The sequence below is a fragment of the Acinonyx jubatus genome, chromosome B1 (genome assembly GCF_027475565.1).
Source record: "Acinonyx jubatus isolate Ajub_Pintada_27869175 chromosome B1, VMU_Ajub_asm_v1.0, whole genome shotgun sequence".
Classification (NCBI taxonomy): domain Eukaryota; kingdom Metazoa; phylum Chordata; class Mammalia; order Carnivora; family Felidae; genus Acinonyx; species Acinonyx jubatus.
The window spans coordinates 34,831,217-34,856,420 of NC_069382.1; the positions used below are offsets into that span (position 1 = coordinate 34,831,217).

The following is a 25,204-nucleotide window of genomic DNA, read 5'->3' on the forward strand; positions in this document are numbered from 1 at the left end:
TGGCCCTCTCAAGGGTCTCCTCCACATCTCTTCTGGCTGACCAAGGCTGCGCCTCCATCCTGAATAACACCAGGGGGGGCCGTGGAGTCACAAATGCCAAGGAGCCTTCTTTTAAAGGAGTAGTGGGCAGCACTGTGTCCAGAATTCCATGGATGGGGAGTGACCTCCAGGATCCATCCTTCCACCTCTGGTCAGGACACCCCCACCCCACCCCAGAGGGGTTTTTGGAATCCTCCCAGAGGAGCAGGCTTTAGTCTTCCTTTTGTGAGCCCTCTGGGTTTCTTAGGAAAAGATTGACTCCCAGTGTCCTCTTAGTGGGGGATGAAGGCAGCAAACTGAGGTGGGGGTGGGGGTGGAGCCACATGCAGGTTTCTCCAGAGAGCCTGCTTCTCCTTCCTCTCTCCAGATGGCTGCTCTCTGGCATACTGCCAGCCCTGTGCTGCTCAAGGCGCGCGTCAGAGCTGGGTCAGGGCACTCGCTGGAATCTGCCCTGGGGTCCCTTCTGGCCTGTGTTTCTCTAATCTGACCTGGTGGAGGGAAAAGAGGTCTACATGAGAGTGGGTGCACACGCAAACGTACGGAAACACCACCTCCCTGTGCTGGGTTTAGAAGACACGCTTGGCTGCCACAGAGAGCCACAAGGTGAGGGACTACCCTGGGCTGTGGCTGCCACTGTCCAGCCAAGGGATTCCAAGTTAGCCCCGCTCCAGTACAGGCAGGGAGGGAAAATGAGGCAGAGGCCACCAAGGGGGTGTTTCCAGGTTACAAGTGGGGCATAGCACAAACACATAGACTCAACACATACACATAGACACACACACTCATGCCTCCACCTCCCTGTTTTGGTCTCCTCTGCCTATTCCTTCCCTTCTGGGCTAGCAATGTTCTTTTAATCTTGAATGGATGACAGTTCTCCCAAGGTAGTGGGAGGAGAGGTGCCAGTCCTGAGGACCCTCACCGTTTTGTATGGTTTTGGTGTGCGTCTCTTCTCTGTGTTAGGAAAAGAAGTGGCTGGGGTCCCAAGGAAAGGGATGAGGAGGGACCATTCCCCCAAATGGAGGGAGGCCTTCAGGAAGCTGAGCTGAGGTGATTGGCCGTAAAACAGCTTGGCCACAGCATCTGGAGGAGATTGGAACCAGATGTTCCTGGGATGGGGGAGGGGAGGGTGTGGGGCTGGGAGGAGGCTGGAGCAGGAGAAGCAGGCTGGTCAGCAGGAGGCTGGGTTGGGGGGGAGTGGGGAGGGCCTCGTGGCTCTCTGGGGAAGACAGCTGGCTGCCCTATCCCCACTCCCCAAATCAGACACTGCTATTTTTGCAAACTGGAGCAGCAAATCTTTTCACAGATTCTAGAATCAGCCTGTGTGTAGGGACAGTCAAGCACAGGGTGTGACTTGGGAGGTGCCCAGAAAGGCTACCAGCTAGCCAGAAATGTCTCCTGCTGCCCCACAAGCCCCGCCTTGCTGCGGGCTAAGTGTTGCCTTCTCTGGCAGGAGTACATCTGCCCTAAGCTCCTAATGCTTGACTGGAAACTAGTGTACCCAGAAGTTTCCTTTTTGCATAGAAAGAGAGTAGTCCAGGAACTGGAAAATTGTCTGGCAGAGGAAAGGAAAAGAAGGTCCATTTATGGAGAGCCTCCTATTTGCCAGGATCTCTTCAAAGGTTATCTCATTCCTTCCTTGAAACCCTGTGAAGTGTTGTCATTCCATGTGTCTAGATGAAGAAACTGAGGCTCAGAGAGGTTAAATGACTCACCCAGGGGCACACAGCCACCAAATGGTAGCACTGATGTTCAAAACCGGCTATGTTTGCATGCAAGTTTGTGACCTTTTTCATGACAGAGAAGCATATAGGGTTAGGGTTGGGGGAGGGGGAAGGGAAAAAGAGGAAAGAAACAGTGAAGCAGAGGTACAGGGCACGTGACTTTCCTTCCACTATAGTTGAGCCAAACTTGGCCCTAGACATCCACCCCCCCACTCCCCCACCCCCCCGCCATGAAGAACCCTGCTCTCTGGCTGCTTGGAGACTAGACAGACCCTGAGTCTTCTTGTCTGTCTCAGCAGTGGCAGGAGGGAGGAGGGTTGCTGGGGAGGATGACAGGCTTGGGGAGTAGAGGCCCAGGGAGGAAATAGCTGACCAGCACCACTGGGCAAACCATGGCAGATTCAGGTCTCCTGGATCAGTATCTCCTAATTCTTTTGTCCTGTCCTCTGAAGGCTACAAGGGTGCTCCTGGAAGGACAAGTCTGAAGCTTCAGGTGCTTATCTCAACCTAGAAGTCGGGCAGATCCATCCCAGCTCTTCCACTACTGGCCATGTACTCAGAACCAAGGGGGCCCTCAGGGGGCCCTCTGGAGCTTGGAGACAGTTGTGGGAGCAGGAGTACCTTCCTGTGACATGGAGTCAACTGAGCTGATGGTAGCCACACTGGAGTTGGTCTAGTCTAGAACCCTGAAGCCGGCAGAAGGTGAGGGTGAGCAAAGCATTGAAGAGTGCATGAATAAAGTTCTGGAATATATATTAATGACCTGCACCCAGGTCCTGAGCAGCCTCTACCACTGGGAGGCAGCCTCTGAAGATAGGCCCAGAGAAGACAGGGAAGGCCCACCAGCATGATTCCTAAGTCGTTAGAGGGATCTGGGTCTATGGTGGTGATGAAGTCTTGGGACAGGCATCTGGGGTGGCTGCATGAGTCAATCCTGAGCTGCCTCTGGCTGTGGCATTGCTGTTCACAGAGCCCTTGTTCGGGGTGGAAGACTGGGTACTCGCTTTGGGCTGCAGGCCACTCTCCACAGTCCGGGGGGGTTCTGAGCCTGGTTCCTTCTGGGCATGTGACTCATGAACTGGAAGTAGGGTCCTCTGAGCTTCAGAGGGCCCTGGAGGGCTGGTGAGGAGAGCTGTGACCACCAACTACAAATTCTGCCAAGTGGGAATGGCAAAGTGTCTGGGTGAGATGCCCAGGCAGCTCCAATGGTTTGCGGGCCTCTCCATTCTACTCATGGTCCTCCAGGCTGTCCTGACCACCGAGGTCAGAGGAGGTGGAGGCGGGGAAGGGTGGTTATGATGTCACAGCCTGTGACCTCACTGGAGCAATAGGCAGGAACCCCTCGGGCCATCCCCCCTTTCTTGCAGGACCTCAAGGCCTCATCTGCTCTCAGGACGGAAAGAGAGGGCTGCAGCCTGACAGTGGGAGCAGGCTGGCTTCCTGGAAGGAGAGGGTCCTGCATACACATCAGATGCCAGCAATGTGTCTGGTTTCCACTACTGCTTTCTGCTTCAAGGGCCCATCTGGGGTGTACCGTACCATAATGCTGCCTAGGGGTATGTCCCCTCCCACAGTCCAGAGAGCATAAGGCACAACATGTGCTTCTGCAATAGGGCGGAGCTTGAGGCCAGTAAAAGACCTACAGACCCACTGAAGGATCTCAGGGAGCCCTGGGGGTTGGAGCAGCATGCCTGGCTCTGAAATGTGGGAGGGGCTAGCCCAGGCATAAGAACGTGGGTCTTCTCTCTTTCTTTCCCTCTGAGATCCATGTAGAGTAAAGGGAGAGAGAGGCTCCTCTGAATGGAAGGGGCAGGGATGTGGCTTCTCTCCTCCTGGTCTCTGGGAAACAGGTCTGTGCCTCACTGCTGTCTGGGGAGGGAGGGGGCAGTGGCAGGAAGGAGGAGGCCAGACAAGACACAGCCTTGGGAGAGGGGGCCAGAGCTGGAATGTTTGCTCAGTGGCTGCCTAGTGTCTGGCTCTTGTCTCCATGAGAAGAGAAGGACCTGCAGGGGGCCAGCACTGGGTGTTTGACCTTCAGGAAGGCAGAGTTTCAGGGCCAATCAGTAGATCCATTCAGGCTGATGCCAGTTTTCTGGCTTCTGGCGAGCTCTCCTGGGACACCCTCCAGCCCACCCACCCCTTCCCCAGTCAGAGACAGAAGACATAGATGGACACCAGCTGGACAGACACATGCCTATCCCCTTTTACTTACCTCCCCCCACTCCCGCCCCCAAACAGCCTCTTTACAGAATGTTCCACTCCTCTCGTTGTGTGGGAGGGCTATGAGCAGTGCGTGTATATGCGGTACGCCTGCAGGCTGAAGTGTGCTAGGAGGCTGTGTTTGTGTGTGCCTGAGTGTGAAATCACACCCTCAGGGGTCCTGGAATCGAGGGAAGGAAGTGAAGCCAGCAGGGCCAGGTGTCCTGGCTGTGGGCTGGTCTCAGACACAGCAAGCTGCACATCTGGAATGAGATGCACCGCACCCCCCCCCCCCCCCCCCGCCCCATGTCCCAGACAGCATCTGGCACAAGATACTGGCTGTAACACTTTCAGTTTATTGGCTGGTGTGCCCTGGTGTGGCTGACCAGCCGCTGGGCCTGAGAGAAGCCCCGTCTTGTTTCCCCACCCCCTCTTCTGCAGCCCCTCACGGTGCATCCTGTGGGACTCGTATGGAAACTCACACCCCAGGAAGTGGGGAAATAGGGGCTCAAAAAAACCATGTCGAGGTTGGAGAAGGGGTGGGAAATGTACATTACAATGAAGCTATGCCACCGGCTATACACAATACGGTGCACTTAGAGAGGGCAGGGAAGATGGGAGGGTCTGCTGACAGACGCTCTCCCCCCCAGGCCAGGCCCCCAGAGAGGAATGGCCACTTCAAGTGTCTCCGTGAAAGCTCTGGCTCCCTGGCCCTGGCCCCTTGTTCTGGTGGGGGCAAGGAGGAAGGGATCACGGGGAAGGGGCTCACAAAGCAGTCCCATTCCCCCGCCTCCTGAGGACAGCCTCACCTGGACCATCGGCCTGCAGGTCCTGGCGCCTGGGGGACAGGGACGGGGTGCCCACCTCCTGCCCACCTCCCACTGTCCAGTCCAGGTGACTGAGGGCAGCAGGCCTCCCGTCCCCGCCCCCGTGTGAGGCAGTGGTCATTTCTTGCTGTGCAGTGTGTCCTGGAACTTGGTGCTGGTGAACCGCAGGTGGAAGCCTTTTTTGGTGATGGTGTCATCTGAGTGGAATTTCACCAGGACAGAATCTCCGGCCGAGTACACCTCCTCAGGAGGCTGACAGAGGAAAAGGATGGGCATGAGGCTGAGGCTGCTGTTTTTCCTCCCCAGGATCCCCCGCTCTAAGGAAGGTGGGCAGCTCCCAGACATTCACCAGATTCCCCCAGCCCCTTGAAGCAGGGGGAAGACTATTGATAGCAAGAGTTTAAGGGGACACCTGGAGGAGGGGAAGAAAAGCAGGGGATAGAGAAGCTTGCCTTAAGTTCAGAGTCACACTTCATACCCAGCGCTGCTATTAACGCTGCTATTAACAAGTTAGTTGTGAAGTCTCAGGCAAGGCACTGTCCCCCTCTGGGCCTCACTTCCCTCAAGGGCAAGCGGAAGTAAATGCTCCCTGCTCTCCAAGCTCAGAAGGGCTGATGGGGGTTGTGGGAGGGAGCAAATGAGAGTGTGGTTGTGAATGGGTTTTGCAAAGGGAGTGGGTTCTCTGAGAGGCTACCTTCTCACTGTCTCAGCTGCCTCTCGGAGAAGACAGAATAGCTGGGTCCTCCAGACATAGCTGTGGCCATTCCCCTCCCATCCTCCCCCAGTTCTGGCCATGGTTGGCTCTAGGCGATGCCTCGGCCTAGCTCCTGCAAGCCCCTCCTTACCTCTGTGTACAGGCCCTCAGAGAGCCGCCCACAGAGCCTCAGCACACGGATGCCCTGGCTCTCAGGGCACAGAAAGCATCATTTCCGAGAACCTTGGGGACATTTCCAGCAACCCTGCCAGGAAGCCCTGACAGGATTGGGTTCCTTCCCCAGGTTCCTCCCGTTGGCTCCAGCCTGGTGGAAGTGTCTGGAAGAAGCCACCTGGGGACACCCAATTTGGTGTGTGGCTCACTGGAATGTGCCAGATCAAGGGAGTTACAAAGGGCAAAATGGGGAGGGGGTGCCGGCTTGGTGACCAGGGGATTCCAGAGTGGTGAGCCAGGCAGGGGAGGGGCCTATGTGCTCTGCTCCTGCCCCACCCCCCCACCTCTCTGCCCTGTCCCAGACCCTGTGAAGCAGAAGCTCTGTCCTAAGGGCACATTCAGCTGGCTAATGCTAGGCCCAGCAGATGCTGCTGCTGCTCCAGGAAGGAAGTTTAACACTTCCTAAGGTGCCCAGGTTACACTGGAGCATAGCCATGAGAGAGGTGAGGGACCAGGGAGGTGAGGGGCAGGAGGGCGTGTGTATTTGTGTGCGTGTGTGTGCACACGCATGCACGGGTGTGTAATGGAGAGGAGAAGACGGTGTTCTCCGAAAGGGGAAAGGATTCACAAAAACAAAAAGAAGCCACAGCTCTGAGAGGAACATAAATCCACCTTTGTCATTTTCCTGTGGCTTCAGTTAAAATCAAGCAAACTTTTGCCCACTGCCTCTGAAAGTGCCATTTTATGGACCAAGAAGCAATGCTCAGTGTCTGCTTGGACAGTAGCACCAAGGGCTTTGGGACCAGCTGGCCTCCCACCAAGAAGGGAAACTGGCAGTGGAAGAGATGAGGGTGTTTTTATGGCTCAGCCAGATGACTGGTTAGCACAGTTCGGCTCAGGTCCTAGGTCCCTGGCTTTTGCTTCAACCTCTGCCCCCGACCCTGGGCCCTGGTAAGCTGCTTTGGGACTGGAACAAGGGCGGGGGGGGGGGGGGGGGGGGAGGGAGAGGAGGGGGGGGAGGGGGTGGTAGAGGGAACTCCATCCACCTCCCCGGATGCAAGCTACCCTGTAGGTCCAAACAAACTGGTGCTGAGCAGGCTTGGGTCAGGGCAGGACCTGTCCCAGAGGATGCAAAAACCACAGTGTTGGGCAAAAAAGGACAGAGTTTCCTGGGTGGGGATGGCCTAGGGCAGGGCGGGCCTCTGTGAGCAGCCACCCACCAGGCAGGGTCTCCCAGCTCCTGCAAAGGGCCAGGCATGTGCTAGCACCCATACCGGCACCCCACACCTGCAGAGGCAAGGGCACTGGGCAGGGGGCGGGGTCTCACCCCTGAGCCGCAGTAGCGCCCCAGTCTGGGGGCTGTGCTGTCATAGCCATCGAAGAGCTCCATGTAGTCGTAGCCACAGTCTGTCTCCTCCTCCACCTCGAAGGTCTGGAACACCAGCTCCACGCCATATCCTTCCTCTGCCACGATGACCCATTCGCAGTCCACCCCCCCAGGGTAGTTGTTGTCACCAAACTGCGCATGGGAGTAAAGATCCTTCGTCTTCACCTCTGCCCGAACCTGGCCTCCACACTCTGTGGGGGAGGAGCAACAGGATTGGCCACCACTCCCCGAGCATGGCCAGGGACAGGGTACCGCGCCTCACTGTGCTGAACCCTCATGGCTCGATGGAGAGAGGGCCACATGGCTAGGGGCGAGTGGGTTTGGACCTGCCTGGGATGTGGCCCGGAACAAGTGCTCTGCTGCTCTACTTCTGGATAGATGCCCACAGAGGACCAGGGACACACCGGGCTGTTAGGCAACTCTGAGCTGAGGCACTGGGGAGGGCACGCTTGTCAAAAGAGCACATTGCTAATTTGCTCCAGCTGATGGCTGTCATGGAAGAATGTGGGCCCTGCGTTGCCAGGGCTTCCATTCTTAAGAGAGAAGAACGACATCTGGATTTTCTGCGAAAACTCTTGATTTTTCAATGTTGGCTCACATTTTTAAAAAACACACTGTGGGCCAAACAGAGCGGAACTGAGGGCCAGATAGAGTTCTGGGCTTCCAGTCTGTGACCCTCTGCTGGGAGGGGCAAATGAGAGCACGCAGGACAGGGTCCTCAGCGTCCATCCTCCTCTGGAAGCCCTCTGGCCTCTAGGAAATCTGGTGCTTATGTCTCCCTGGAGGGGTGAGGAGGGGGTGGGACAGGGCCTGAGCTACAAGGAAGGATGAGAGGCTCTGGACCCAGCAGTCCTGGGGACTCCGCAACAGGTGGCTCAAGACCCACAAGGAGCCTGTGAAGCCCCCATCTGACACCTGATGTTCCAGGCCTCCCAAGCCTGGGCTCCAGGCTTCCTCTACTGCTGCACTGTTTCCACCTCACTACTGTCCTGTCTTTACATACCAATTGCTCAGGCCAAACGAAATGACCTACGGTCACCTGTACATACCCAGAGCTGTCCTGGGATTGTGGCTGTGCCTGGGCTCCTCCCCCTCTGGAATGACCCCACCAACTCCTGCCCAGAGCTAGACCTTATCATGTTTTGTCTCATGCTATAACTATCTGTGCACGTCCCACCTCACCTCTGGACCGCGAGTTCCTGGTGTGCAGGGGTGAAGGGCTCATGCCTGATTCACCTCCATAAGCCCCTCTGAGTCTTGCATACAGCCAGAGCTCAGCAAATGGTTGTTAGATAAATGGACAAACGATCACTAAGTAGCCCCTCAAGGCCTGAGATATTTGTCTGCTTCATTTTTGTGACCTGCACTTAGAGCACTGCTTCATCATACATGTTATGTGTTAATAAATATCTCTAGACGAGTGACTTTTGGGTTTGGAATGCGGGTGGGCTGCCACACAGTCAGGCGTCCTACCGCTGGGGACTGTGGGGCTTCCCTCCCCATCCCTGGATTCCCCACCCACTGGCGTCACTGCCCTCTGTTTTCCGGCAACTTAGCGGCCCCTAATCGGGACCTCTCCCACTCTCCCTTTAGTGCTCACTCTCTGCTCCCCTGCCCGGCCCTCAGAACACAGTCTCTGTCTACCCAGGCCATAGCTCTGTCCATCTGTCCCTTCATACACTCTTTCTAATCCCCCTGTGAAACTCCAGAGCCTGGGCCTGCCTGTCAGAGCAGGATCAGCAGAAGCTCGCAGAACAAGACAGCGTGAGGACATTGGGCTAGCCTGAGATGGCCTTACCTGTGGAGTGGGATGCCTGGAAGCCCTTCCTTTGGACGGAGTTGTCGGAGTAGAAGCGCAGGAACATGCGGCTGCCCGTGGCCAGGACAGGCTCAGGCTTCTTGCTCCCACAGAAGCGGCCCAGGACGGGGGCCTTGGCGTCACGGCCATCATACACCTCCAGGTGGTCATAGGCACACTCAGGCTGGGACTCGATATCCATCTCCATGAAGGTCTAGAGGGCACGAGGGAGGACAGCAAGTTCAGAATGCGTCTGGGGGGGGGGGCAGCAGGTGACCCCAAATCTAGGCCTCCAGACCCCAGCTGATGGAGACCAGGGAAGCAGCCCCTGCCAGGGGCACTGCTGGTAGCAGTGAGGGAGGACCCGGGAATGGGTAATGGCAGGCACACCCCCAATATGTACTGGGACCGGGCCTCTGTCCAGACCAGACTTGGGGCTCATGAGGATCCTCACAGGGATGGCAGCCCTGTGGGCTCAGCCAGGCCACCAGCCTGCAGTCTGCATGGCTCTGGTCAGGACCTCTGAATTACCCAGAGCTTTGGAACTGATAGGAAACAGGTGGTAGCCCGATGGCACGGAAGAGCAGGGGTCCCCATGCAGGCTGGGGTGTGGGTACCTTACCAGCTTGACCCGGTGGCCAGGGGTGCTAGAGATAGCCCAGGTGCACTCCTTCTTACTGGGATATTTGTCAGGCCAGTTGGGGCTGGTGATGGTGCCGCTGGTGGATGTCACCTTGTGGTCACAGCCGGCTGTGGGGAAGTGAAGGTAAAGGGATCAGCAAGAACCTTGGTGCTCTAGTGCCTCCTGTGAGGAAAGGAACAAAGCCCTTCCCTCCTGCCCTCCTTGCTTCTTTCTCTTGTCCCCCACCTACAAACTGATGGAAGGCTTACATTACTTCTTTTCTGTTCGGTTACCCATGGCCGGGGAAATCTAGCTGCTTGCCTCCAAGCGAGGTCTGCCTGGCAGCATCCATGAAAGCCGCCCTCACAGGCACTCCCGTGCAGATCCCTGGACCTTTGAGGCCTCCGGCCACACCCCCTCTGCCCTCCATCATGTTGTCATCCTCTGGTATCCTGCCACACTTCCACATTCACAGAAGACTTTGGCACCTGACTCAGTTCTATACCCATTCCTGCTGCCATCCCAGGTGATGTCAGCCAACACTCTAGCCTCTCTGTTCCTGACCTTCTCAGCTCTATTGGCACTTATCTTCTTCCTCCCAAGCCAGTCTTGCTCATGACCTTACTCTAGGCCTTGACCATTTCCTGATGCTACAAACACATCACCTCTCTGTGACCACTTCCTGTTCTTCCAGGGTGCTCAGGCCCTCACTATCCTTTCAACGCTTCTTCAGCTTTAGAGAGACTTCCAGGGTCTTGATCCTTCTATTTTCTCCCAATATTTCCTCCTTGGTTGACTTAACTTGCTTCCCTATCTGGCTGGACTATATGGCTAATCACCCCAGCTGCTCATCATCATACTGTCCTTCTACTGTGTCCTCTCGGAAAACCCCATCTGCCTCAACCACTGGGAACCGAAACCACTGGATACTCTTGGATCTGTCCTTCACCACCTCCACCCCTTACCTCCTCAACAACGGCTCCAAATCTTCAGCCCTCTCCACTCCCATCCCTTCCCTCTCAGAAGATCACCTCACCTCCTGCCTCCCTGAAAAAAATCAGGGCCTCAGATATGAACAACTTCAGCTTCCCAGCCCCTCCCTGCAAACTCACCTTCCTCCTTCCTCGTCTCCAAAAAGGAGTCCCAGGTCCACCTGGGTACCTTTGTACCACAAATTATCCACCCTCACTCTCTGTGCCATCTCTGCCAGCCTGTGGACCCTCCTATGCTTTGCCCCATCCTAAAGTAACTCCCCCACAGCCCTACATTCCCCTCTAGCTGCCACCCATCCTTTCTCCTTTTCTTCTCAGTTGTTCTTCAAGAAAACTTGCTATTACCCCATTCTCACTGTTTATGGCTCTTTGATCCATTGCAATCTGCCTTCCCACCTCTGAGAGTGTGGCCTCACAAACGAATTTAAAAGCTGATGTTCATGATTTATTATCATCCAATCTGACAGATTTCTTGGGGAAAAACAGGCGGCCAGTGCACTGTGGGCTGGGGAGGAGAAAGGGATGGATAGGTGCCTATGGTCAGCGGCTCACAGGATGAATACACAGCCATGAGGCCCAGAGAGCAGTGTGCAGGCTGCCCAGAGGCCCTGTGGAGGCAGGTAGAGCTCCTGGCTCTCCACAGTGGACCTATGGGCTGTGTCCATCATCCTTCTGTGGTTCTCCAAGGCCACATTCACTGCTCTCCCCCATTTATACACAGGTCTTTGGGGCCCCCTAACTTCTCTGTGTGTGCCCACTTCTCCCCTGGCTAGACTGCAATCTTCCGGGGGGCAGAGGGACTCCCCTCTTTTTTTTTTTTTTTTTAGTGAGCCTTATGCCCAATGTGGGGCTCAAACTCACGACCCTGAGATCAAGAGTTGCATGCTCTACCAACGGAGCCAACCAGGCACCCCAGAGGAACTCCCCTCTTGAGGTCCCTGCAGAACTTTGCACAACCTCTGCAAGGAGGAGTCAGGAAATACTGATTTGTAATTTGCCTATCATTTGAGTGAGGAATCATGAGTGCTTCTAAAATGACTCAGCTATGTACAGGTCGTCCACCCTAGAAGTGTAAAACCTCTCACAGCTATCTTGTTAATGTTGATGTACTCTTTTTCACACAGTACACACAGAGAGAGAATGCACTTTGGACAACCACAGAATAAGGTCCCCTCCAGCTAAAAGACGTGGAGGCCCTGTGAATCAGGAACTTCGTATTCGGGTAGACCGAAGTAATCGGGTTGGAAGCTCTTTAGTGTCCATTGGGTCACTGCTGAGTGCTTCAATTCTGTTTATTTTATCCAGGAGTTTATTTGTTTATACCTTGGTTGTCCACCTAAGAACAGTGAGAAGAGGCATTTGCCAGGCACTGTGCTAAGTGTTCAAGCAAGATCTGTAAACTTTAGTATGCTGCAAGGCAGTTACCATTGTTAATCATCTCATGGGTGAGGAACTGGAAGCTCAGAGAGGTGCAGTGATTCACCCAAAGTCACACAGACATTCAGTGGCAGAGCCAGGTCTGTGTTGTGCTGCTGGGATAGTATGCCCCAGCAAGCGGGGGACACAACGGCATTCAGGACTTGGAACAGGCCAGTGTTGTAGCATGTCCAAAGAGCTATCAGATGATGTTGGTGATGATATGAGTGCTGTTTTCAAATATCTAACTTTAGTGTCTGGGAGGCGGTGACCCTGTTCTGAATGTCCCCAGGGGTCAGCAGTGTGACCAATAACGGCTGACATACGACTGTGCTTGCTATGAGCTCAGCACTGCTTGGAGCACTTCAGAGAGCCCTGTGCCCTGATGAGGTAGGTCTATTGCGACCTACGTGTCACACAGGAACAAACAGAAGTGCTCAAGGGTGCGCAGCTGGCTAAGCAGTGGGGCTGGGCCAGGTAGCCTGGCTCCAGCCTGTGCTCTCGACCTCTGTGCCATCTCGACTCTCTGCCACAGGAAGGTCGTTATGAAGACAAGGACTTGCCCATGGATTTTAAGAAGCACTAAGATCAGTCTAAAAATGGAGCCTGGGGATGAATGTGAGCCCCTCCTCTCCTACCATGCACAAGGAGACACGGAAGCATGTGTGGCTTGGATATTTTGAGGACGGAAGAATCTGTGGGCCAGGTGGGAGGCAAAACAAGGTAACCTCAGAGACCACTCGTGACCTTGAGTCTACACCGGGCCAGATGGAGATGGCACCCGTGTCCTCGTGTCCCCAGCCTCCAGTCCTTTGGGCCTGCTGGCCCTGCCCTAGGGGCTCTGGGCGCTGCACTGGCAGCGCTTACCTTCCTTGCAGTCGTGTTTGTTGTCATGTAGGACGAAGCCACTGCGACACTGGCACTCATAGCTGCCGAAGGTGTTGACGCAGTCTTGCTGGCAGCCGCCGTTATCCTTGGAGCACTCGTCCTTGTCTGCAGGGGAGCAAACAAGGCGGGCCCAGGTCTGTGCAGGGCTGAGGTCGGGGTGGTCACCCCAGGGGAAGCAGGAGGCTGGCTGGGTTTCCTCCCCCCGGGGGGGCCAAGGCCACGGTGGGGTCCAGGGCAGTGCATCCAGCGGAGCCAGCTGAGTGGCCCAGCTGTGGGGAGAGAAAGTAGAAGTGGGGTGGAGGGAGGGCTGGGGGCTGGAGCTGACCAACATGGGCACCCTCTACCATTACCTGCTTACTGGACAGACGGACAAGTGGAAAAACAGACACACGGACAAGCAGACTGCAAGAGAAAGGAGCAGGACGCAGGGGTCCCTCTTTTACTTCACAACAGGAAATGTCACAGACACCATCAAAATGGGAGGGAGTGGGGGCAGGGAAGGTCCCCTGTCCATGGGAGGGGGGGACAAGGGGAGAGGAGAGCACCAGTTCTGTCCGGCCAGAAGGAGGCAGGCCGGAATGGCAGAGCGGAGGTGGGGGGTGGTCGGGCACTGAAGCCCCCATCCCATTCCGTCCAAGGTGAGGTTCCTGAGTAACAAAGGGTCCGGGAGGCCTGGCAGGCCTCACTGGGGGGTCCGGTTTCTTTTCTGCACTCGGAATTTGAGCTGGTGGGGGCGTCCCCGAGGGGGCTGCAGAGCGGGCCTCTTTTCTGAAACGAGAGAGAGAAGGAGAAAAGGGACCAAGGGGTGGGGGTGGAGGGCAGGGACCAGGGAGGGAGAGCAGTGAAAACCAACCCGGGGCCTCAGAGGCAGATTCACAGGGCAATGCAGGAAGGCGGCGGGACACACATGCAGGACGGCCATGTCCGGCGCAGCCAGGTCAAAGAGGAAGAGCAAGTGGGAAGAGGCACAGCGACAGAAACAGAAAGGAAGAGAGCCTGCGGCAGGAAGAAGGCCTGGAGGGGTAGGCACGAGGCCCGCACATATGGAGGGAGAGAAACAGAGTCTCTGGTAGAGGGGAGCAGCCCACGGAAAGGGTGGGCCCGGCTGGGAGCTCCGAGCTCTCACTCTGGATGCTGCAGCTACAGGCTGTGTTTAGACACACACACCCACACCAGCATGCCCACAGACACGGGATCCCTCGGGGATGTACTGCGGTCCCACTGGGGCAGCACAGACACTGACCCACAGGTACACCACACTCAGGCGCAGGACCCACAGGCAGACATAGAGACCGCATGCACACATACCACTGGCCAGCCATCCACCTGTGTGCACGTGTGCATAAGGGACACACACTACTTCTTCCCACATGTGTGTGAGGAAGCGTGCGCACAGATGCATAGGCAGGCACTCAGGGGCCAGTACGTGGGTATAAAGACACAAAAACACAGAGACCACAGGCTCTTCAGCAGACCTGTGGACTCAAGTGTGCTCACACATGCAGCTGCTCAAGTTCGGGTCAACCCACACACACACTCTCCCATGAGCACACACACACAGAGACACAGGCTACAGGCATGTGTTTGTCACTCCCACACATGCTCCAGTCTGTCTGCGGTCACTCTGGGGACTGTGTGCTTGGCACAGAGGCAGGTGTTCAGGGAAGCTGTGTAGATCGAACGGACACCCAGATTTCCAGAGGGGAATCGCGAGGTAGAAAGATGTCCGCTGGCATTCAAATGGACAGGTGGGGTCTGTGACAAAGGTGACCCTGTTCCTGGTCTCCATCAGTAGTGGAGGGGCCTGAGCACTGGCTTCCGGAAGGCCCGGCTTCTCCACTCCATTCTCAGGTGGGCCAGACCCCTTAAGGCCCGCAGGAACTCAAGGTCAAGAGGTGGGATCCCCAAGTCCCTCCCCAGGGCTCCTTTTCAGTTACAGCCTCACAGGGGATCCTCGCTGAGGGTCCTGTGGAAGCTGCCGGCCCTGCAGGAAGGTGGGGGTGAGGGGCACCCTACAGCCCAGAAACTCGCCTGTGACTACACTAGGAACTCTAGGGCCCCCATCTTACAAATGGAGCAAAGATTTGCCTGAAATGTCTTGAACCCCACACCTTCCCTATATGTGCACCCTAAATACCTAGTACAGTGCCTGACACATAGGAGGGGTAAAAGAAATACCTGCCCAGTAAACGAATGCGTGCGTGGGCAAGTGGGTGGCTGAATGGATGAGTGACAGAAAAGTGAGTCCTGAGGAAGGCCTGCTGTAGCATCCCGGGGCAGGGCTCTGGCATGGGGGGTGGGGAGTGGGAGTGGCAGCCTCACAGCCTCACCTCAGAGGAGTCGAGGAGCCAGGGAGCAGGTTGCAGGAGGGGCAGGAGCGGGGAGGGTGGACATGGCCCGGACAAGGAGACGGCACTCACCCTCCAGTGCCAAATGCCCCGGAAGGTGGCTGGGGTCAGACTGAAGGTCTTCAGGCTCTTTCTTCTCCTTCTTGGCTTAGGGTCTCCTCGCTGGGTGTCCCAAAAGTCCAAAGAGCCCCCCTCCTGGGGGGCCAGAGTCAGATGCCCCATGCCCTGAGGGCTGAACGAACCTTGATGCCCACTGGTGAGGGTCCTCTGCAGGTTTCTTAGGCAGCAGGGCATTGCACGTGTGTGTGTGTGTGTGTGTGTGTGTGTGTGTGTGTGTGTGGCTGTGCACGTGTGTGTGTGCGTCTCTGTGTGGGGCTGAGGGGGCAGGTGGCCCAGTGTCAGGCCAGGGCAGGGCAGTACCCAGGGGTGGAGAGACCTGGGCTCTAGCCTGACAGATGTGTCGGTCCCCCTCCCGCCTCTGAGAGTCAAGTAACAGAAGGGCAGAAAGAGACGAGAGTAAGCAGGTAATGGTTTCCCCAGGGCTGAGCCCACCCCTGAGTAGGTGTTACATCCCCTTGGCCCTCTGGTGAGCACCCTGTAGGAGTTCCAGGTGGGCATAGGGAAGAAAAGGATTCGCATTGCAAGGGGAGGGGGTCTCAGCAAGCAGTGGGGCAGGGGCTGTGGGGCACTTTAAGCAGAGCAGGATGGCTGGCAGTGACAAGCAGGGAACCAGTGCACAGGGGCAGTGCATGGCATCCAGGTGGGGCAGGCAGGGGTGCAGGGATGCAACATAGGGGGCTTGAGGATGCAGGACCCTGGGCAAAGGGGGGGAAAAGGAAGGCAGTGTGGACTAGGCCATGGGCTTCCTGCCTTCCTGCTACCCCATGCCCGGCCCACCAGGCCAGCTGGAGATCAGAATCCCTGGGCCACTCCCATATAAAACCAGCTGCTTCAGCCACTCCCTCCACCTCCCACTCCCCAACTCAAGTTCATGGAGTTCCCACCCCACACTATCAACATCCCAAGTCAAAGAGTGCCTCTGAAAGACCACCAGCCTTGCCCCAGGATGAAGGACTGAGGGAAGACTAAGGCAGGGGGCAGGTCTCCTGGGACCCCTGGAGGCCCAACTCAGAGAGGTTGACTGCATTTTAGGCCTCCCAAGAATGGGTCCATCAAAGGGGCTTGATCACAAGCCTTATACGGGGCAGCTCTCAATAAACATATGCTGGTTGGATCTGAGTCCCTCACCTATGGGCTGAGGGTGAGTGGGAAGGCTTTGGTGTTGATGAGAGGGAGGCTCCTCATCGTTTCTGAAGGCCTCGACATGAACCCATTTGGCATGTGGGTCTGATTAGAGATGTGGCCGCTGCCAGATAATCTGCCCCACACACTCCAAGGCAAACACCCTCCTCCTCTGCATGCACCCTGCGTTCTCTGGCCATGCTGAACTCCCTGTTTCCAGGGCCTGCCCTCTCTGGGGCCTCAGCATGATGGCTCCTGAAAGGAAAGCCCTCTCCTTTCATTTCTTCATGCCTATGTACTGCCCATCCTCAGGCTGTATGCATTCCCATACAGCCCAGAGGGTTCAGGAGTAATGGGGTTCAGGAGCAGAGGGGTTGGCCTGGTGGTGGTGGGCTAATGGGGGGAGCAGGGGACAGACCCTGCTGGCCTGGTAACAGAGAGGGCTAGAAAGTGCAGGGGTAGTGTGGCAGGGGGTAGGGGCGGTGGGCTCACAGCTGGGTAGTCCGGGTTACCTGAGAAGAAGTGGGCCTTGAAGCCCTTTTTGGAGACGGTGTTGTCAGACTTGAACTCCACACGCATGTTGTTGTACTGGGAGGTGATGACCTCGGGCTTCTCGGAACCACAGAACTTGCCATGTAGCTTGGAGTCAGCCGTGAGCCCACTGCGTACTTCCACGAAGTCATACTTGCACACCTGCAGGGCAGTGCAGCTCTAGGCCTGCCTCCTCCAGGAAGCCTCTCCTGACCACCCCCACCTGGGAAGGCTCCCTTTTGTCCTTTTGTCTTTAGTCACCCATCTTACATAATCTAACAACTCAAAAAGGTGCCAAGCCACCCCCACAGGATCCTCTTGCGCTCCCCACACAAGCCCTGACTGAGTCTTGCCTTGCTCCACATTCCCCTGTGCACTCCCTGACCTTCAAGCCCTCCTCCCCGACCCTCCCCTGCTTCCTGGAATTGGGAGCAGTCTCTCCTCCTCTACATTCTTCGGGTATTTCATATGGAAGGAAGCAGGCACTGAGCCGAGCTCCCACGCCTCAGACCTTCCTGAGTCTCCTCAGCTCTGGTGGGCACTTACGTCATTGCCTTCCGTCTCGAAGAAGTCGAACTGCAGAGAGATGCGGTACTGGGTAGGGGCCACCAATTGCCAGATGCAGTTTTTGTTAGGGGGGTATTCCTTGGGCCAGCCTGGGCTGGTGATGGATCCGTTGAGCTTGGTGAGGAATCCACCACAGGCAGCTGTGGGGACAACAGAGGTGGCATCAGCCACCAGGAGTCCCCACTCTAGGTAAGGGCCAGGGGTAAGGGTGCATTAAGGAGAAGAGGGGGATGTGTGGATGCCCTGCGGTCCTGGGGCTTGTGTCTGGTCTCTCAAGGATGGGAGGGAAGCAGGCAGGGTGAGGGGTGTACCTTCAGAGTATGAGGAATTGGGGAGTCATATGCATGAACACTCTACTTTCTCAGGGCCTCTGCTAAGAAGGAGGCGGGGAGTGAAGGGCTCAGGGAAGGCTGGGCCGGTGGGCAGTGAGGACTGGAGGCAGGGAGAGGAAGGTGGGTAGAGAAAAGACACACAGCAAACCCAGGCTGAGCTGCAGGTAGTTGGCAGGGAATGCTCTCACCTCAGGGGCAGGTATAGGGAGAGGCTGAAAAATCATTGCCTGTCTGAAAACAGTGGTTTCCAAACTGGGGATCATGACCTTCAAGAGGATGATGAAATCAATCAGCAGGTCATGATCAGCATTTTAAGTGAATAAAAATGAAAAAAAAAAAATACCAGAGTGCATCACACCTGGTAAGTGTGTTCAGGGGGCTGCAGCGCTGCCATATAAAATGTATTCCTTGTTGGTGATGAGTGAAGAAAGTGCTAGGGAATCTGGGCTTTCCCAGGAAGGGGTGTGTCCAAGGGCTTAAGAGATCTGGGCTAGAGGGTCTGGGCCCTGGGGCTGTGTTGGAGGCACTCACCCTCACAGCGGCGCTTGTCCGGGGCCAGCTCATACCCAGGGTCACAGCTGCACTTGTAGCTGCCCAAGGTGTTGAGGCACCGCTGCTCGCAGCCTCCGCGGTTGGGCCGTGAGCACTCGTCCACCTCTGCCAATTGGGAAGAAACGGTGTCAGTGACTGCCAGGCCAGGGCCTGCCTCCTGTGCTCTGCTTGAGAGTCAAGTCCAGTGTCCCTCAGCCTTCCTGTGACCACCTCCAGCCCCACTGCAGGGGACAGGAGTCAGCTGTGGACCACTCAGCTTTGAGGCTGTGGCCCTCTCTACCCCAGCCAGCCCCCCAACTCGGTCCCCAGGGGTTCCTACTCCTGAGAGCCCCAAAGGGACAGGACAGGTAGTAACCTGAAGGAGGGGACAGGTAGACCCCACAGAGCCTTTCTTTGACCACAATGGCTGGGCTGGTGACCACCACCATTTATTGGTGCCTCTTGTGTGTCATTCCCCAGCCTTTCTTCATTTATCCTTCAATCCTGACATGACCAGTGATGGAGGGACTGTTACTATCCCCATTTTACAGACGAGGAAATGAGGTTCAGACAGATTACCTGTCCACAATCACACCGGTAAAAGAAATCCATGCTGCCTTGCTTCCTCCCTAAGCTTCTATGGCACTTCCTGCCTCTATGCCTCACTGGCATTTCTTCTACACAAACATTTGGACTTTAAGGCAACTCCTGAACTACTATTTCAATTCACAGTTGAGCACCTACCACGTGTCAGCTACTTTTACATATGTGTGTCATTTACTCAATGAGATATGCAGTTTCTCAGTGCAGTTGACCTCTTCTCCCCAGTTAGGCCATAAATTCAAGCACAGGGTACCATGGTCTATGCATCCCTCATAGAATCTCTGTGTAGAATGGGTGAATAAAGAAGACATGAAGTCACCACAGCAATATTCACAATAGCCAAGATGTAGAAACAGCCTAAATGGTCACCAACAGATGAGGATAAAGAAAATGTGCTACAGGATTTAGAAGAATTAATATTGTTAAAATGTCCATACTACCCACAGCAAACTATAGATCCAAAGTAATCCTGACCAAAATACCATTTTGCACAGAACTATAACACATTATCCTAAAATGTGTATGGAACCACAAAAGATTCCAAGCAGCCAAAGCAATCTTGAGAAAGAACAAAGCTGAGGGGCATGCTCCCATATTCCAAACTGTAGTGCAAAGCTATAATCAAAAACAAATAAATCAAAATGGTATGGTACCGGTACAAAAACAGACAAATAGATCAGTGGAAGAGAATAGAGAGTCCAGAAAAAAAAACTCATGATTATGTGTTCAATTATTCTATGACAAAGGAGGCAACAATATACAATGGGGAAAAGACAGCCTCTTCAATGAATGGACAGATCAGACAGCTACATGCAAAAGAATGCAACTGGACCACTTACTTACATTATACACAAAAAGAAACTCAAAATGCGTTAGAGACTTAAATATTCGACCTGAAACCATGAAACTCCTAGAAGAAAACCAAGGCAGTAAGCTCTTTGGCATTGGTATTAATGATATTTTCTTTGGATCTGTCTCTTCAGGCAAAGACAACAAAAGCAAAATAAACAAATGGGACTACGTCAAACTAAAAAGCGTTTGCACAGTGAAGGAAACCATCAACAAAACAAAAAGTCAACTTAATGGGAGAAGATATTCACAAATGTTATATGAAATAAGTGGTTGACATCCAAAATATATAAAGAACTCATAAAACTCAATATAAAACGACTATTGATTAAAAATGGGCAGAGGACCTGAATAGACGTTTCTCTAAAGAAGATATACAGATGGCCAACAGACACATGAAAAGATGCCCAATATCACTCATCATCAGAGGAAATGCAAATCAAAACCACATTGAGATATCACTTCACACCTGTCAGAATGGAGAGTATCAAAAAGTTAAGAATAACAAGTGTTGGTGGAAGATGTGGAGAAAATAGAACCTTCTGCATGTTGGTGGGAATGTAAATTGGTTCAGCCACTCTGGGAAACAGTATGGAGATTCCTCAAAAATTTAAAAACAGAACTACAATATGATCTAGCAGTTCCACTTTTGGGCATTTATCTGAAGAAAATGAAAACACCAATCTGAAGAGATATATACAGCCCCATGTTCACTGAAGCATTATTTACAACAGCGAAGATATGGAAGCAATTAAAGTGCCCATCAATAGATGAATGGATAAAGTAGATGTGGTATATACCTACAGTGGAATATTACTCAGCCACAGAAAAGAATGAAATCTTACCATTTGTGACACCATGATGGACCCAGAAGGTATGAGGCTAAGTGAAATAAGCTAGACAAAGATAAATACTGTATGATTTCACTTACATGTTGAATCTAAAAACAAAACAAATGAACAAACAAAACAAAACAGAAACAGACTCATAGATATGGAGAACAAACTGATGGGTGCCAGAGGAGAGGGGGTGGAGGGATGAACAAGATAGGTGAAGGGAATTAAGACGTGCAGTTTTCCAGTTATAAAAAAAAAAAAAAGCAAGACGTGGGGATGTAATATACAGCATAGGTAATATAAGTCAACAAGATTGTAACAACTTTGTAAGGTGATGGATGGTAACTAGACTCACCGTGGTGACCATTTTATAATGTACATAAACATTGAATCCCTATGTTGTACCCTTGAAACTAACAGGATATTGTGTGTCGATTACTCTTCACTTTAAAAAAATGTGTTATATACACACAGTGGAATAAAAATGGATGAACCTTATGAACATTATGTTGAGTAAAAAAGCTAGTTACAGAAAGACAAATACTGCAGGATTCCACTTATACGAGCTATCTAAAATAGATTCAATAAATGAATGAATGAATGAGTGGATGAATGAATGAATGATGGCTGCCAGGGGTTGGGGGCTGGGGGAAATGTGGAGCTGCTAATCAAATAGGCATAAAGTTGCAGTCAAGCAAGATGAATAAGGCTTGGAGATCTGCTGTAGAGCACCGTGCCTTCGGCCAGCAACATGGTATAGTACACTTACAAATGCATCCAGAGGACACATCTCAAGCTACGTGTTTTTACCACAACAAAACACAATTTTAAAAATTAAAAGAAGGAATGGAGGAGATGGATTGGCCATGGGGGTGGGCCAGGTGGGGAATGGGGAAGGAGCACCTTTGAAAAAGTTGACAGCAAAGCCAGCTTTGTTAATGGATCCGTCAGAGACGAATTTGAGCCAGAGGCGACTGGAAGTGCTCTTGATGTCATCCGGCTTCTCGTAGCCACAGTAGCGCCCGATGAGGGTGCTGCTCTCACTGTGCCCATCACGCACCTCCAGGTAGTCGTAGGCACAGCTGTCATGGCGCTCGATCTGAGGGTCAGGGGCTGGATCAGCTGGAGCAGCTCTGGTGGCCAGGGCCCAACACCAGGAAACCCACAACAGGTGGGACAGCAGGGTCTCCGACCTACCTCAAAGGACTGGAAGGTGAGGCCCACGTGGAAGCCCTCAGACACCTGGATCCGCCAGATGCAGACTTTGCTGGGCCGATAATCATCAGGGTAATTGGGTGACTGGATGTGGCCATTGTCCTTCTTCACATCTCCCCCACAGATGGCTTTGGGGACACAGGGTGAGGTCAGTTAGAATGCTCTGCTCAGCTCAAGAGCCCCTCTCTCCCCTCCTTCAGTCCTTCCTATGTACCCCTCCCCCCAGCTTCTTAGTGCCCCCAGGCCTGGCCAATCCCACTGGGGTCTCTGCTTCCTCCCTCATGCTCCCTTGACCTTGCCCTTAGTGTGCCAGGAGTGAGCGTTTTGATCCCCAGGGACCACACCCAATCCTCCCTCGTCACTCTTCTTCCGTACCTTCATAGACGGCAAAGAAGCCCTTCCCGACCCAGTTGCTGCTGCTGCGGAACTCGACCCAGAGACGGCTGTCGGTGGAGACAATAGGCTCGGGGAGTTTGCCCCCGCAGAAGCGGCCTGCGCAGACAGTGTGGACAGAGGGCAGTGAGGCCTGAAGTGGGTCCCTCTCCCCTCCCTGCTCCAGGGCTGTCCCTCCAGGGAGCCTGTCCCACCACTCTAGGGGCTCAGGGGCTCAGGGGCTCAGGGGCTCTGGCCTTGGTCTGCACTTGGCACACAATCTCAAGGCCCTCCAGTTGGCCTGAAACTAGTCTAAGGTCTAGTGTGGTCTTGAAGGGCCAGAGAGTACTAACTTCTACAGGATTTTATGCACTCGAGGAATAGAATATGAGTTCTGGGAGGAAAGGGGACTTCCCAAAATATCAAACTGTATCTGTGTTTTAGTTACCTTTTTTTAAAAGTAGGCTTCACGCCCAGCACGGAGCCCAATGCAGGGCTTGAACTCACGACCCTATTAAGACCTGAGCTGTGATCAAGAGTCAAACACTTAACCAATTGAGCCACCCAGCAGCCCTATTTACTTTTTTCAAAGAGCATATTACTTTTCTTATTTGACCTTCATGCAAACAAGTAATAACTAAGAACGAACTCAGCTTTCTTTGTACATTTAGAATGTTTTCATTTGACCAAACGCAAGAGATGGCAGAGGACCCCAAATAAATCCTAGAATCTAGGGACTGGGTCAGAAAATGTCCCCTTTGAAATAAAACCTGACAGGAATCTGTGTAAGCAGATGAGGCTGGCCATTTGCAGAATTCTTTGTAGTGGAGAATCAAGTAGGGATGGTTTGTGTGTTCTGAGTAAGATTGGGTGTTTCCCAACCTTCAGCAAGGGACAGAGGGTGCTGACCCAGGAATGTAAGTTATGAAAAAGAAACTGTAATCTTGGAAATGCTAACATGTCTTCAGGAGGAAGTGTTGTAATGACAGCTGCTTTGGGTGACTAATAAGAAATATTCAAATATCAGAAACTGGGGGGAAAAGAGATGGTTAGTAACGGTTTGTCATCCTGCTTCAGACGCAGGCTGTGGAGCAAAGACTCTAGTGACAATGAGTAGTCCCGGGCTAATTAGGGTTATGTCCAGATTGGAGAAGGAGAATTCACACAGCTCCTCAGGCTCGACGCAAAAGCTTCTTTTGGCCCTAACTCCATGTCCATTAAAATAACTTCTGTCCTGTGGTTCTGACTACACATCCCCCACTTACTCACCACCCCCCACCACCAAGGGACAAAGTATCCTGTGCAAACAAGTCTGTGCCAGGTAGGTAGGCCTCTGTGGTGTGCCAGGCTGCATTGTGGGTACCCTTAAGCCAGACCTTGCAGATAGAGAAAACAGAGCCTCTGAAATTGCCCAGATGAGGAGAGCCTGGAACTGTGGAGATGTGCCTGTCTGTCTCCCTCTGTCAACTTATATGACTCCCCTGACCCACACACTGAGAGTCACCTCTGAGGGAGGCCCAGAAGCCCATACCAAAGACCCTAAGGTCCAGACTAGGGAAGGGATTTGCCCAAAGTTATACACTTGGTGATGGAGTTATCAGGCACTGACTCTATCAGGAGTCCAGTTTCCCACACCAGATCACCCTTGGCCAAGCTATGGGTTTCAGGGGAGGATGAAGAGAATATGAGTAGGTGTAGGAAGGAAGTAGCCACATCAAACTGAAAAGCTTTTGCACAGTGAGGGAAATGGTCAACAAAACGAACAAGCAATTTACTGAATGGGAGACGATGTTTGCAAATCATACATTGGGTAAGGGATTTCTATCCAAACTATATGTAAAGAATTTACACAATTTAATATAAAAAAACCAAACAACCCAATTAAAAAACGGGCAGAGGACTTGAGTAGACATTTCTCCAAAGAAGACATACAGATGGCCAACAGACACATGAAAAGATCCTCAACATCACTCATCATCAGGAAATGAAAATCAAAACTACAATGAGATATCACCTCACACCTATCAGAATGGCTAGTATCAAGAAGACAAGTTAAAAAAAAAAAAGGTGGGGGGCGCCAGGGTGGCTCAGTCAGTTGAGCATCCAGCTCTTGATTTCAGCTCAGGTCATGATTCCAGGGTTATGGGATCAAGTCCCGCATCAGGCTTCATGCTGAATGTGGAGCTTGCTTAAATAAGACCACCGACAACAGGTTTGAGGAAGTGGTGATAAGGGAACCCTTGTACACTGTTGATAGGAATGCAAACTGGTGCAGCCACTCTAGAAAACAGTATGGATATTCCTCAAAAATTAAAAATAGAACTACCGGGGCACATGGGTGGCTCAGTCGGTTAAGCATCAAACTCTCTCTCTCTTTTTAATGTTTATTTATTTTTGAGAGAGAGAGAGGATGAGAGAGAGAGAGAGAGAGAGAGAGAGAGAGAGAGAGAGAAAGAGGGAGAGAGAGTGGGAGAAGGGCAGAGATGGGGAGACAGAATCTGAAGGAGGCTCCAGGCTCTGAGCTGTCAGCACAGAGCCTGACATGGGGCTCGAACCCACAAACCATGAGATCACAGCCTGAGCCAATGTTGGACACTTAACTGACTGAGCCACCCAGGCGCCCCTAAGTGTCGGACTCTTGATTTTGTCTTGGGTCATGACCTCATTCATGGTTTGTGAGATCAAGCCGTGCATAAGGCTCTGCGCTAACAGTGTGGCTCCTGCTTGGGATTCTCTCTCTCCATCATTCTCTGCCCTGCCCTCCGCTCAAAATAAATAAATCAACTTTAAAAAAAATCTAAAAAAATATAACTACCTTATGATCCAACAATTCCACTTTTGGGTGTTTATCAAAAGAAAACGAAAACACCAATTCAAAGAGAGATATGCAATCTCATGTTCATTGCAATATTATTTACAACAGCCAGGTGATGGAAGCAACCGAAGTGTCCCTTAGTAGATGAATAGATTGAATAAGATGTGGGCTATCCATATCACTCAGCCATAGAAAAGAATGAGATT

The 25,204-nt window shown here is 53.2% G+C and overlaps 1 protein-coding gene across 3 annotated transcripts in view; it reads right to left on the minus strand.

The window, feature by feature from the left end:
- Positions 1-4,294: 4,294 nt before the first annotated feature.
- The window catches only part of BMP1 (bone morphogenetic protein 1), a 43,653-nt gene continuing 22,743 nt past the window's right edge, over positions 4,295-25,204 (minus strand). For 2 of the 3 annotated variants that reach the window (XM_027077440.2, XM_027077441.2), the window contains 11 exons: positions 22,187-22,303; positions 21,794-21,939; positions 21,500-21,695; positions 18,309-18,434; positions 17,425-17,585; positions 16,860-17,040; positions 12,737-12,862; positions 9,462-9,589; positions 8,840-9,053; positions 6,982-7,232; positions 4,295-5,038 (listed from right to left, as the gene is read on the minus strand). In XM_027077440.2, the coding sequence (XP_026933241.1) occupies positions 4,904-5,038; positions 6,982-7,232; positions 8,840-9,053; positions 9,462-9,589; positions 12,737-12,862; positions 16,860-17,040; positions 17,425-17,585; positions 18,309-18,434; positions 21,500-21,695; positions 21,794-21,939; positions 22,187-22,303 (1,781 nt within the window). In that variant the 3' untranslated portion in view covers positions 4,295-4,903. Of the gene's footprint in view, positions 5,039-6,981; positions 7,233-8,839; positions 9,054-9,461; positions 9,590-12,736; positions 12,863-13,160; positions 13,526-16,859; positions 17,041-17,424; positions 17,586-18,308; positions 18,435-21,499; positions 21,696-21,793; positions 21,940-22,186; positions 22,304-25,204 lie in introns of those variants that run through there. The other variant, XM_027077442.2, reaches the window with a different exon arrangement.